At 37.7% G+C, this 13180-nt stretch overlaps 1 protein-coding gene across 2 annotated transcripts in view; it reads left to right on the top strand.

Annotated features, from left to right (window-relative positions):
• Window positions 1-12428, top strand: part of srgap3 (SLIT-ROBO Rho GTPase activating protein 3) — a 119296-nt gene extending 106868 nt beyond the window's left edge. For both annotated transcript variants that reach the window (XM_083570729.1, XM_083570728.1), the window contains exons 20-22: window positions 1648-1797; window positions 3967-4282; window positions 7101-12428. In XM_083570729.1, coding sequence (XP_083426855.1) covers window positions 1648-1797; window positions 3967-4282; window positions 7101-7541 — 907 coding nt within the window. In that variant the 3' untranslated portion in view covers window positions 7542-12428. The remainder of the gene's footprint in view (window positions 1-1647; window positions 1798-3966; window positions 4283-7100) is intronic.
• The last annotated feature ends 752 nt before the right edge of the window (window positions 12429-13180 follow it).

The raw sequence follows: 13180 nt of genomic DNA, 5'->3' as shown, positions 1-13180 counted from the left end.
TGCACCAGAGAGATAAATCTAGAACATCTAGAATTGTAATCTAGAAAGGTTCTTGGTTATTTGCAGGCTGTCCGTTGAAAAAAGGGGCAATTATGGAAATTCCTGTTTGCGTCTTGTTGCTCTTACGTTTCCTTCTCTAATTTTTCCTTGCAACTGTTACCTCGAAAGGTGGTCACATCTATATACAAAGTTTTCTGGTCAAAGGTTTTTACATTTGACATTTTTTATGTTTCCAGTATTTGACTTCATGCTATAATGAAACAGGAGCCAATTGGAAACTGTCAAATGTGAAAGCAATAGTCAGACTAAATGTAAGTAAAATTCACACAATAAAAAAAGCCAAGTCACTGAAGGAAAAAGGACACAGGACATGAAACCATTGCATTTACTTCTGGGAGTTCATTCCTCTTTGCACACAATGGTCTGCAAGTTCACATGCCTTCGTCTTATAAGCCAGAAGAAGTGGGTGGAACTGTGGACTCTTTGGTGGAAAATATGGAGAAACTGCATGCTATTGAGACATAGTTTTGCTCGTGTTAATTGTATTTAGCTGTCCAATTTTCCCACCAATGTTGTTGGTGTTACAATGCTCAGATTTGTTCTCTGCCTACTGGGATGGGTTTTTTTTCGCAATGCTGGCACCTCTAATAGAGCTGCATCCAAGTTTCAATGAAGTTGCTATACAAATGCAAGTGAATTGAATTTGAATTCAATAGCAAAAAGTTCAAATTTAATGCAATCTTTTGTCCTTTTACCATAAAGCATTGTACTCAAACAGGTAATGTACTAGAAATGGTTTATCTAAGATACAGTGTAGTGTTAATATCTATGGCACGTTTCATAAAAATGGTTTGATTTGAAAAAAGGAATGTTTGACGACAACTTGGGAAACACTTAGTAATGCACCGTTTATCTGTTTGTGATCCAGAGAGCAATTTTCTAAAGCAGTAATTTCAGTACACTCAGTGAAAAAGCACTGTTGCAGAACTATTCAGTAAGTCATGTCATAATTACATGATTTTGTTCGGTAAAACTTTGTTCTTTAGCGTAAAGCATTAATAAAAGCACTGTCTAATCATCTGTCTTTTATATTGTGGGTTAAAAAGTTCACTGTCTCAGAAGGGTAGCCAGTCATGCCTGCAATTTCTCTAATAACATTTTTTAATCGCTTTCCTTTCCTGCTGCCACTGAATGGCAATTGAAGGCTAGCCGTGTGAAACAACGATTGTGCCGATCAGAGTGTGCTTTTGGTCTTGTTATCTGCTTGCCATGGTGTTGAATAGAGCCAATCAAGCCTGAATTCAGAACCCAGATAAAGAAAAACGATAGGCAAGTAATAGTAAGTGAAAGCTTTCATATTGGAATCAGTTCAGTGCTCTAAAATGCTAATATAAATTACTGATGTTTTGGTAAGTTTCGAAAAATGAGGTGCTTTTTACCAACTTGCTCGGTGCTGCTACTTTAGGTTCAGCTATTTTTTCTGTACAAAGGCACTTTTTTCCTTAGGACAATGAACGTAGAAAGAGCATGGATGTCTAATCAATATGGGCTTTACTGAACCTCAATGAAACTCTGAACTGACTTCCTTACAGTATTCACTTTCAGTCATCTCAAACCTATTGCTCTGCTTTTGCCCTCCTGTCTCAGAGACGACGCCTTTTCTGATAATCTGAGCCAGAAGGCGGACAGCGAAGCGAGCAGCGGGCCACTACTAGACGACAAGGCCTCGTCCAAAAATGACCTCCATTCTCCATGTGAGACAGCGCCGGAGTATAACTTCAGTGCAATGATGGGCAGGTGAGACATAGTAACACATTGCCTTACTTAATTCCTGCAGTGTTGCTCATATTTCTTTTACTACTGATACTTGAAACAGGATATTACCATAGTGGATTTTATTATTATTATTATTATTATACAGAAATACAAATGTACAGGTAATCAACAAGTTATGATGGAGATGAAAAACTTGAAACTAACTAACTTGAAAATATCATAATTCAAAACATGGCCTAGCCACTCTCCTAAAGAGTGCTGATCATTATGAGTAGTATACTGTAATTTGTTAATAATTTAACAAATGACATAACATAATTTAGCAAAACAGAGCAATTTACACTACAGTAATGTATAAACTTTACTATATATATATATATATATATATATATATATATATATATATATATATATATATATATATATATATATATATATATTAGAAATTTCCCCACTGTGGGACAATTAAAGGTATCTCACAAAAGTGAGTGAACCCCTCACATTTCAGCAACCATTTTAATATATCTTCTCAAGGGACAATACTGTAGAAATGAAAGAGTAGTCAGTGTACACTTTGTATAGCAGTATATATTTGCTGTCCTCTGAAAACAACTCAACATACAGCCAATTATTGTCAAAATAGCTGGCAACAAATGTAAGTACACCCTAAGTGGTAACAGCTGTATGTCGTGTAACCATGTAAAGCCACATATCCTATTCATCATGTTCATGTTTTTATCTGCTTGTCAGGACCATACAAATTTGTGTATCTTGTAAGGGTTAATCTAAGAAGTAGATTCTTTGTGCAGTGCGTCAGGTGCTAAAGCTGGCTTCAAAAAAACAGGCAAATGCGTGCTGCCAGGATTGCTGTAGAGGTTGCAAAATTGGAAAGTCCGCTTGTCAGTGCTCAGATCGTACGTAGCACACTGCAACAAGGCAGTTTGCATATCTGTCATCCCAGAAGGGAGCCTCTTTTGAAATTGGCTCACAAGAAATCCCACAAAACAGTTTGCTGAAGACAACCTGTCGAAGACCATGAATTATTGGAACCATGTCCTGTGGTCTGATGAGACTAATATAAACTTGTTTGGCTCAGATAGGGTCCGGCGACACCCTGGTGAGGAGAACCAAGAAAATTGTGTCTTGCCTCCAGTCAAGCATGGTGGTGGTAGCATCATGGTCTGGGGCATGAGTGCTGCTGGTACTGGGGAACTGCAGTTTATTGAGAGAAACATGGATTCCAACATGTACTGTGACATTCGAAAAGCAGAATGTAATGTCCTCCTTTCAGAAACTGGGTCAAAAGGCAGTTTTCTTGCATGCAAATGACCCAAACACACCACCAAGATGACAACTGATGACAACTGCAATGCTAAAGGTGAAGGTGATAGAGTGGCCAAGTATGTCTCCAGACCTTTACTCTATTGAGCACCTGTGGGGAATCCTCAAGCGGAAAGTGGAGAAGCGCCATGTGTCTAAAATTCAGCAGCTCCGTGATGTCATTATGAGATGAAGAGGATCTCAACAACAACCAGTGCAGCTCTGGTGAATTCCATACCCATGAGGATTAAGTCAGTGATAGTGTACTGTACGTGGCAACAGGCCAGTGCACAAGCGCCGGTTCGTGAGTGAAGGCCGGAGCCAGACATGCTCTGTTTTTGTGTCCGGCGATGGCATTAAAAAAGAAGAGAGGCAAGAGCTAAAATTGGGCTTTGAAACCCCAAAAACACAGAAAAATAATACACGCTCTAACACAGAGACACCTGAACTCTGTTGACAGCTGGCGAGAGTAAAGCATCCCACAAGGCCGGAGATCATCCTGGCAGTGTCCCAGTGTATCATAAGAAAAATAAAATGGTGCTGGAAATTTGTACTTTTTAAAATTTATTTCAAATCGCTATTGTCTTTGTAAGATCAAAAAATTGTAAGTTGACCTATTGTAAATCGGAGACTACCTGTATCATTTTTCTCCACTCGTTGCTGCAGTTAATGTGAATGTCGTAAATACTGATAGGTGACAAATTAAAGAAAAAAACTAAACTTCATTGTTTTGAAAGCAACCCTAAAGACCCTAGAGCTGTATAAATATTCTCTGCATCACTGTGCCACCCAGGATATTTTTTAGAAGCCTTGGAGTAAATTAGTGTTTTGTCACAGTGTAATTAACTGTGCATGTGTTGTTGTTTTGAGGGTACGCTTGCGTTCGGATGGTGCTGCTATCCCACGGCGTCGCAGTGCCACAGAGAGCCACAGTCCTCCACGCAGTTCAGACACGCCTCCTCGTGCAGCTGCATGTCCCAGCAGCCCTCACAAAGCCATGCTGAGCAGTAGGAGCCGCATGGAGAGTCCTGATAAGAGACGCCTGGGCACATTTGGTAGCGCTGGCACGATAAACTACCCTGAGAGAAAAGTGTATGGAGAGGGCCATCCACTGAGACCGAACACTGGCACACGCCACAGCAGCCTGGGAGACCACAAGAGCCTGGAAGCCGAGGCCTTAGCTGAGGTCAGGAACTTTCAGAAAATAAAATATACTATACTAATATATATATATATATATATATATATATATATATATATATATATATATATATATATATATATATATATATATATATATATATATATACAGTACAGACCAAAAGTTTGGACACACCTTCTCATTCAAAGAGTTTTCTTTATTTTCATGACTATGAAAATTGTAGATTCACACTGAAGGCATCAAAACTATGAATTAACACGTGGAATTATATATGGAATTATATACATAACAAAAAAGTGTGAAACAACTGAAAATGTCATATTGTATTCTTCAAAGTAGCCACCTTTTGCTTAGATTACTGCTTTGCACACTCTTGGCATTCTCTTGATGCCTACTTTGAAGAACCTACAATATGACATATTTTCAGTTCACTTTTTTGTTATGTATATAATTCCATATATAATTCCACATGTGTTAATTAATAGTTTTGATGCCTTCAGTTTGACTCTACAATTTTCATAGTCATGAAAATAAAGAAAACTCTTTGAATGAGAAGGTGTGTCCAAACTTTTGGTCTGTACTATATATATAATATATATAAACTTTTGGTCTATACTGTATATATAATATATATAAACTTTTGGTCTGTACTGTATATATATATATATATATATATATATATATATATATATATATATATATATATATATATATATATATATATATAATTTTTTTTTTTTTTTTTTTTACAGTGCAAAATGTGTGAAATGTGACAAGCTATATTATTGCCATAATATTTCACCTGTTAATAAATGCTAGGTCATGTCTATTTGACCTCTAGATGAAAGTTTCCTCTGGGCTGTAATTAGCTATTATATATATATGTGCATCAATTACCATAAGAAAGTCTGTGCACATGTGACCCTGAGGCGAAACGGCTGACCAAGAATAGTCTTTTGCATAGTCATCCATTTGGTTGAGCGGGAGATTAATAATGAGCACCAAGGCACAGTGCTCAGCTAATGATATTCCAGCAACTCAGTGTGTGTTTGCACTTAAGATAATGGGAAACAAATGAGCTACACAAGGACAGAGTTTATGGCATAAAGGTATAAACCTAAATAGTATGCTATTTTTGGTGATCTTACATTTTGAGAGAGAAATCATGTACATGATTATTCATTATTCTCAGTTTATGTGGCATGATGTTTCCTTTTTTTATAGTTTATGTATAGATTAATGTATAGCTTATCAGGGCCTGAGTGAGTGTCTATGTGTGCCTAATCTCTGTTATCTTGACTGTCTGTATATGCACAGTTGTGTGGTTTAACACCGCTTATCAGTACAGCTTTCATACAGCTTGTAGAATCATAAGCCAGGCCCATTGGTTTGAATGAGAGAAGCTGAGCAGTGAGTTTTATAGCACGCTAGTCCGGGCTGAGGCGCTGTATAAATGTCATAGATAAAGTACGGCAGTGACATATGGGACCCTGAGATAAACTTATGGCTAAGCCTGGTGCTCTGTAAAGCCAAAGCTCAAACCTTGACTATAAATCTGTTCTGCAACTAAAGATAGTATTCCAGGCTTAAAGCCCCTTATAACACTGTCTCAACTGTTTAAATAACCCTTGTTATACTAAATACTTGTCAATAAACATAGTTAGCATTTAACAAATATACATTTCTTACAATAATTATAATTAAATGCAAACAAACTTGGTAACAAACCAATGTAACCAATGCTTACAATAGTGATACCACAAGAAAAATGTGAAATTTACTGTACTCTAATTTAATTGCCTAGTATCACATGACAACTTGCTTAGTAACTATTTATCGTTATGAGTTTTGCCAGTGATGCTTGGCTATTTCAGATTTTAATTTTGTTTTTGTGTTCAAGAAATTTAATTACAAAACCCGGAAACTCTTGAGTCTTTAATAAACCAAGTATAATAAGTCACAAAAATGCCCTTTTTTAAGAATTGGTATTGATCATGAGAAGAAAAAATATTGATCATGTCACCAAATAGATTAAAACTAAAATAATGAGTCTGGTTTGAAAATGTAAGAAGTATAAAGTACGGATGTTTGTGTGAAAAATTTAATGAGTGAAAGTAAAAAGTAGTAGTGAAGTAAAGTAAATATACCAGAAAAATCTACTGAAGTACAGTAACGAAGTATTTGTACTTCATCACTTCCCACTTCTGGCTATAGAGCTCTGAACTCAACCCTACTGAACACTTTAGGGATGAATTGAAACGCTGACTGCACTCCAGGCTTCCTCATCCTACATTAGTACCTGAATCTACTTATGCTCTTGAGGCTGAATGAATATAAATCTCCACAAGCACACTTTTATTCTATTATTATAGCAGTAAATGGGATTTTCAGAACGCACATATGAATGTTATGGTCAGGTGTCTACAGACTTTTGGTCATATAGGGTTTTTTTTTCTTGTCTGAATGTTTACTTTTATAACATATGAAAATTTTTGCTCTAGAAAAATAAGTTGCATCCATCATATAGAAGTAAATTCTTGGTACTGTGGTTGTAAGTTTAAGAGCTCATGTAAACAGATGGCAAATTCTGATTGGTACTTTGGCAAATCTGATGTCATGTCTACTAAATATGGTTTCAGCTGTGCCACAGTTGAATGAGAGGCTCTTTATCACAGAAGCTACTACATGCAGCAGTAATAAACTAATTATGCAGATAAAGTGACTGACCTGTATGACAGAGGCTGGATATTTTTAAACGTATTTGGTAAATTACACTGGTTATTATGGTAATACATACTATTTTTGTGAGAATGAATGTCTTTGTGAATTGTTTATCGTGCAGGATATAGAGAAGACGATGAGCACAGCTCTGCATGAGCTGCGCGAGCTGGAACGTCAGAACACAGCCAAGCAGGCCCCTGACGTGGTGCTGGACACACTGGAGCCACTGAAAAATCCTATAAGCTCAGAGCCAGCCAGCCCCTCACACACAATTGCCATCCGCGACCCCGAGGCGGCTCTGAGACGTGGCAGCAGCTCCTCCTCCAGTGCTTCTGAGACCATGATGATGAGCACATTCAAACCAGCACTGTGTGCCAGGGTGCCCAGTGCCCAGCTGCGACCTCCAGCTATAAGGCCCTTACGCCCAGTGCCCTCTCAGCAGCAGCGCTCAAGCAGCTCTGGCTCATCCGGAGTTGGCAGCCCTGCCATCACCCCCACTGACAAGAGCTTTCCCAGCAGCCCCTCCTCTAACACAGCCGATAAACATGGAGGCAGCATGTAGCTCAGGAGACAGGGTCAGGGTTGGCTCTCTGATTTGTAATACAGCCAGCCTCAACTGAAAGGCAAAATTTTATTTTATTTTTTTGAGCCTCAAAACTCTCCAAAAATGAGCAGTGGCATTTAAGGCAATGAGGCAGAGAAAGTAGCAAGGTTTACTCTAAGAGCACTCTGTGTGGTAAAACATGGGGTGTAAAAATGTACTGGAAAATAATAACAGCTCTGTACCACATATAAAAGTGGTCTAAAAGTCCACTACTAAAAACCGAAGTAGCTTTGATAATAAAACTGTAGCTATGATAATGAGACACAGAATAATGAAATCAATATCAAGTTTAGTCAAAAAAATGTATTGTATAAACGTGTTACCATTAAATTGTAATATATGGCAGCACAACCGTTTAAAAAAGAAACAAACTGGATTTCCAGCGAAAATTCCGTATAAAATAATTTGAAACATATTCACAAGAAATAATAGATATTCACATAGTGGAATTGTGTGTTTGCTTTTAACAAATGGAGCAACGTTTTAGAAGTGGAGTCTTGGAGATTTCGACCCTGCAGTATATATATTACTATATAGCAGAGGTGTGTCTGTGTGAATATATACACATACACACACATGCACGTGCACACACACATATCACTATCTATATGTGTATTTAAATATAGATTACATCAACATCTTGATCAAAATTGTTAATGATGGGTTACCCTAGTTGGTCAGTCACACACAGTAGAGCAATACTAAACAAATTTGCTGTTTGTTTGTTTGTCTCTGCAATGCTCGGCTAGAGGTGTTGTTATTGAGAGGGTTGGAGCACTTTCTCTCTTTCTCTTTCTTAGCGGAGGTCCTAAACAGCCCCTCCCCTTCCCTAGAATCTGACTGTCATTCAAAGCAGCCTGTGACTTCAGGACCACCCACATGGGTTGTTGTAAATAGAGATATACTGTACTTGAACTGGTAATGCCTTTTGTTTTTGTAGTATAAGGGATGTTCAGTTAAGTAACAACATAGCCAAATTGTAATCATATATGAGATGCAGAAACTGAAACCAATATCCATTGCCAACTAATTGTAAGAAACCTGTGGTAAAGATATAGTTTACTTTGTATATAATTTTTAAGTAGGGTATTTTTTTTTTTTTAAATGTCAAACATGTATATTTAGGGACAGAACAGGCAAGAATAAATGGCATTTCACAGCAACCAGTCACAACCAGCAAACAAAGATTGCATTTATAAATATGGGTACTTTATGTTTGCCGTCTGAGCCGTTACTGCTAAATATATTCCACTTTATTCTGGCTTCATCAGAAAAGCATTTCTCCAACTCATACATATGAAACACACTTGGACCAAGACATTTATTCCTGTTTGAACAATCCCTTCTTTTCATAAGGAGCCTTCAGGTTCTTGGGGTGCAAAATGGTCCCTCAACAGGATATTTATGGGTGCTTAGCATCCCAAAATTTATTTGTTTGGAAACTCTAGCAGAACAAAGGAAATGCTAATGAACTCCTGATCTTTTTAAAAAAAAAAAAAATTAAACCACACTCATTAGATGTAAATGTTAATTATCATTAATAAGGAAACCAAATCCACCTAAGGATAATATTATTATTGAATGTATCCAACAAAGACATATAATATATAAATATAGCTTTACTTCGCTAGGGCAGGGTGTACCCATATTTCCTCAACTTTTGTAGGTGGTGCTGTAGCTTATTGAAAAATCTATGGAAAGAAAATTACCACTAGTACATGAGGATAACAATCATAGTGACAATTAATCTCCTGCCACAAACCTACAAACCCCTTCTAGCTACGTTTGTCTACAATTTGTACAACTTATTTTACATGTTACTTACTTACAATAATGTTCTTATTTATATCATTATTAATTTGATCTTAAAGGGCTTGAGTACGCCATATTTCTAACACATGGGTTTATATAGAGGCATGGAGATTCATGCTAATCCCAGATTAATAATTCCCACTTCATTGCAAAGCAGATCCTGCAGGGATCGTCTCACTCACCCTCATTCTGTCACTTCGATTCCAGTTCATCTTCAACTGGTTTCCAGTTCTCCCCCTCCTTCTGCTCAGTGCACTTGGAGGAGGAATTCTTACTCAGGCATGATGATTGCCCGACTGAACCAATTATCTGCTTCAGTCAGTCTCTAATCTCATCCCCACTGCAGATAATCAAACATGTCCACTTGTTTTTTTTTTTTTTTTTTTTGCTTTCTTATTTGCCAACTCTTGCCTGTTCTGCTCAAACTGACAGTATGTAAATGCTTGTATAGTTGCAAGAATAATTCTGCTGGGAAAAGAAAAAAGTACTGTTACTGCACACTTTGCTTGGTTTGCAATGTGATGATGTTTAGAAAGTGAAGCCCTTGTCTTAATGTATCAACAGCACAGACGTCCTTATCTGGCTCGTTATTTAGTTTTAGTTTAAACACACACTGGTGACTGTGTCTAAGTTGGAGCCCCTACACAATGCGCCCTTTTTTTTAAAAATGTTTTATTGACAATGACTTGGCCTTTATCTTACTGTCAGCATTTTATACCCGAGTTGTGTTAGCAATCAGTAATTTCTGGACAGTCGCTAATTACAGTTCGGCTAGCTCGGCCTCACCTTCTGCATGGACTTCCATTGCGCATGGGAGGGTGACAGATGTGCATGTGCTTCTGAGACGATGCAGTTGTGCCTTTCTCAGATCTATCACGCGGCCCTTTACAAGGAGACAAGGAGAGTCATTTATCAGTCTCAGCATTGCATTCCTGTGACACTTCACGCACTGATTCATACATATGAAATGTCATGTCAAAGCCAGAGAATGTGGCATTCTCATTCACGATTTTTCCAATTATACATGTGCAGTGTGGCCTTTTTAAGATTGCCTCGGTAAAAAAAGCACCACCAACAAAAAGAAACAGCAACCCTCAAACAAAACTGTAATAAACTCTACCATTCCTTCATGCGGTGGATGCGACTTTTAAGGGCTCATCTTTTGTACTATTATTTTGTCCATTTTACCTGGAAAAGGTGTATGCCATGTACCTTTTAAACTTAATCACAAACTTGCACAACACCACAACCGTCCTGAAGGTTTAACCTTCTTTAACTACGTACCTTAATTAGTTTTTACATGTAAGTAAATAATGGATGGTGTGGTGGTGCCTCCTGTATTGTTACCTTCTTTTACCCATTTTTAACGTCTTTTATCCATGAGTTTGGAGTACATTCGAGCTCAGTATCCACATGGGTCTCCTTTAGGTTCTTTGGTTTTCTCCCTCCTCCAAGAAGCATGTAGGCAATAGGTGTGAAAAAGTGTATGAATATGTTTGTGTGTGTATGTATGTGTGGGTGTGTGTTTGTATGTGTGTGGGTGCATGGGACTAGCATTCCATTCATGCTTCACATCCAGTGCTTCCAGGATAGCCTCTTGATAATAATTTTAATAATAATAATACAGGTACAAAAGATGTAGTCTTGGGGGTCCCACTTTAGTGAGGAACGGTATGGTTTAATACTTTTACAGATGAGCATGCATGCCTGAATGTAGTGGTGCTCTGATCAGTTACCATAAGTTAGTTCCAGTTCCGACTGGTGACTCCTGTGGTTTCTGTTCTGAAAGCCCCGACACTGTGTCTTAAGTCCTGCAGCAGGTCCTGCACTGCCCTCCAGAGGAAAGGTGAGGGAGTTCTCTTCGTGCTCTTCATCTCCCTCTACTGGAGAATGCTGGATTTATTATGTTTAATCGGAAAACTGTCACATATAAAACAATGCAATGCAATGTGTGCAGAACAAAGCGTTTAATTCAAACGAGCACTAAACAGTTGTGCACCATTACAACAAATCGCACAATGTATCATCTCTTAATAAAGAAATCAACTAAAGAATGTCTATGGACACACTGCCCTCCAGCCTGACATGGGTTGTGACATTAAATCAATAATAGGATAATAATAATAAGGGGGTTATCGATCTCATAAGAAACTTTAAACACAACTTCAGATATGAGCACAAACAGCACATTTTTACACAGCACATGTACAATTTTGTGGCACATGCATTTTTGTTGTCTTGTTTTTATGATCATGGCTCATGAAGTTTATCATATTATAATTTGGACTGTCAGGAACTCTGCTCAGCTATCAATAGATGACTTGTTGGTCTGCACTGAATTCTTGGAAAGTGCTCATGAGTAGGAACTGTTGAACTTGTTGCTAGAGATTAATGACAGATGTATGAAGGCTGCAACCTATATCACATTCTAATGTTTTTATAATTGCCATCTGTTTTCTTTCAGTATGTGCATTATAGAAGTCCTATCATTCCCATCTCCTTTCCGTACGACCTGAGACTGTGCTGCACAAGAGCTTTGACTTTCTGCTCCTTGTATAACCCTTCTACCTATCCTTTTAGCTATTGCATTGCAGTATTTAAGGCCTAATCAAATCTTTTACGGTACTTGCACGATTACTGAGGCACTCTGTGCACTCCTGTCCGTTATGGACTGTAAGTAGACCATGAATTCTTTATTTTAATTTTTTTCTGTCAGTTTGAGAACGTATGCTCTTAATGGGTGTGTATTGTATGTATGTATGCTTGATTGTATGTATGCTAAGGTAACAGACTTCCTCCTTCTTTAGACACAGCATTCATAAAACCAAACTTGCGTCTGTCTGTACTAGTGGGTTGTGAATATTGACATACTGTTTTTCGCCTTCCTATTAACCCTTTTGTCTAATGATGCTGTTTATTCATGAGTGTTTGGCTGGTTGATTCCTCCCTATGATGTAGGTTAACTGTACACCATGCCACTGTTTGGATGTGAAGAATTCTCAAATCCAAAATAAAAAAAACAAATGAACTTTTCTTTGGCATTTTCATGTTGTGATTGTTTTGTGTGAATAATTAAGTTGATTGAAGAAGCCTATTGCTAATTATATATTGTGACAGAAGCATCTGCTGATATGCAGTGCTATACTTTTAATGATTGGTATATAAAATCACAGGTAGGTGAAAAACTAAATAAACGAGTGAAGAAACATAATGATGCAAATGCTTTCACACAGATTTGGTGCATGATAGAAATAAGTTAGTAATATCCTCCCATGGTCTGTAGCTCAGCAGGTCCAGGTGAATAACATTTTTAGATCAAAATAGCAAGAGGAAACATTTGAAGTGACATTAAAAGAGGAGGATTATTAATGGGCAGGGATTCAAGAGCATAATTTCAAAAAGCATAATGCATTAGGGGCAGAGTTTCAAAAGAAACACTGACTGCACGTAAATTTGATGCTGTGATGTTTGTGAGAGATAGAAAGATATATAGAGAGATAGAGAGATATATAAGAAAAAAACAATGTAGCATGTGGCCAGACTGTCAGCAAGAACAGCCTAACAGCACACACATAGAGAGGGATATCATAGGTATAATTGGAGTTCAGTGGTGCAAAAAAGGCAGACACTGGTCTACAGAGATGTGGGAAATGTGATACGGTCAGATGAGTCATTCTTCACCTGTCAGCCTGTTAGATGAGTCACCCTTCCTTAATGGTGTAAGCTGCCTGACCTTCAAGATCGATAGGGTGTGGAGGGGAATTAGCCGGGGAAGCAGAGTGATG

This window comes from Silurus aristotelis (assembly GCF_946808225.1).
Source record: "Silurus aristotelis genome assembly, chromosome: 2".
NCBI classification, from domain to species: domain Eukaryota; kingdom Metazoa; phylum Chordata; class Actinopteri; order Siluriformes; family Siluridae; genus Silurus; species Silurus aristotelis.
The sequence above is the reverse complement of the archived record's forward strand: the minus strand, read 5'-3'. Positions and strand labels throughout refer to the sequence as shown.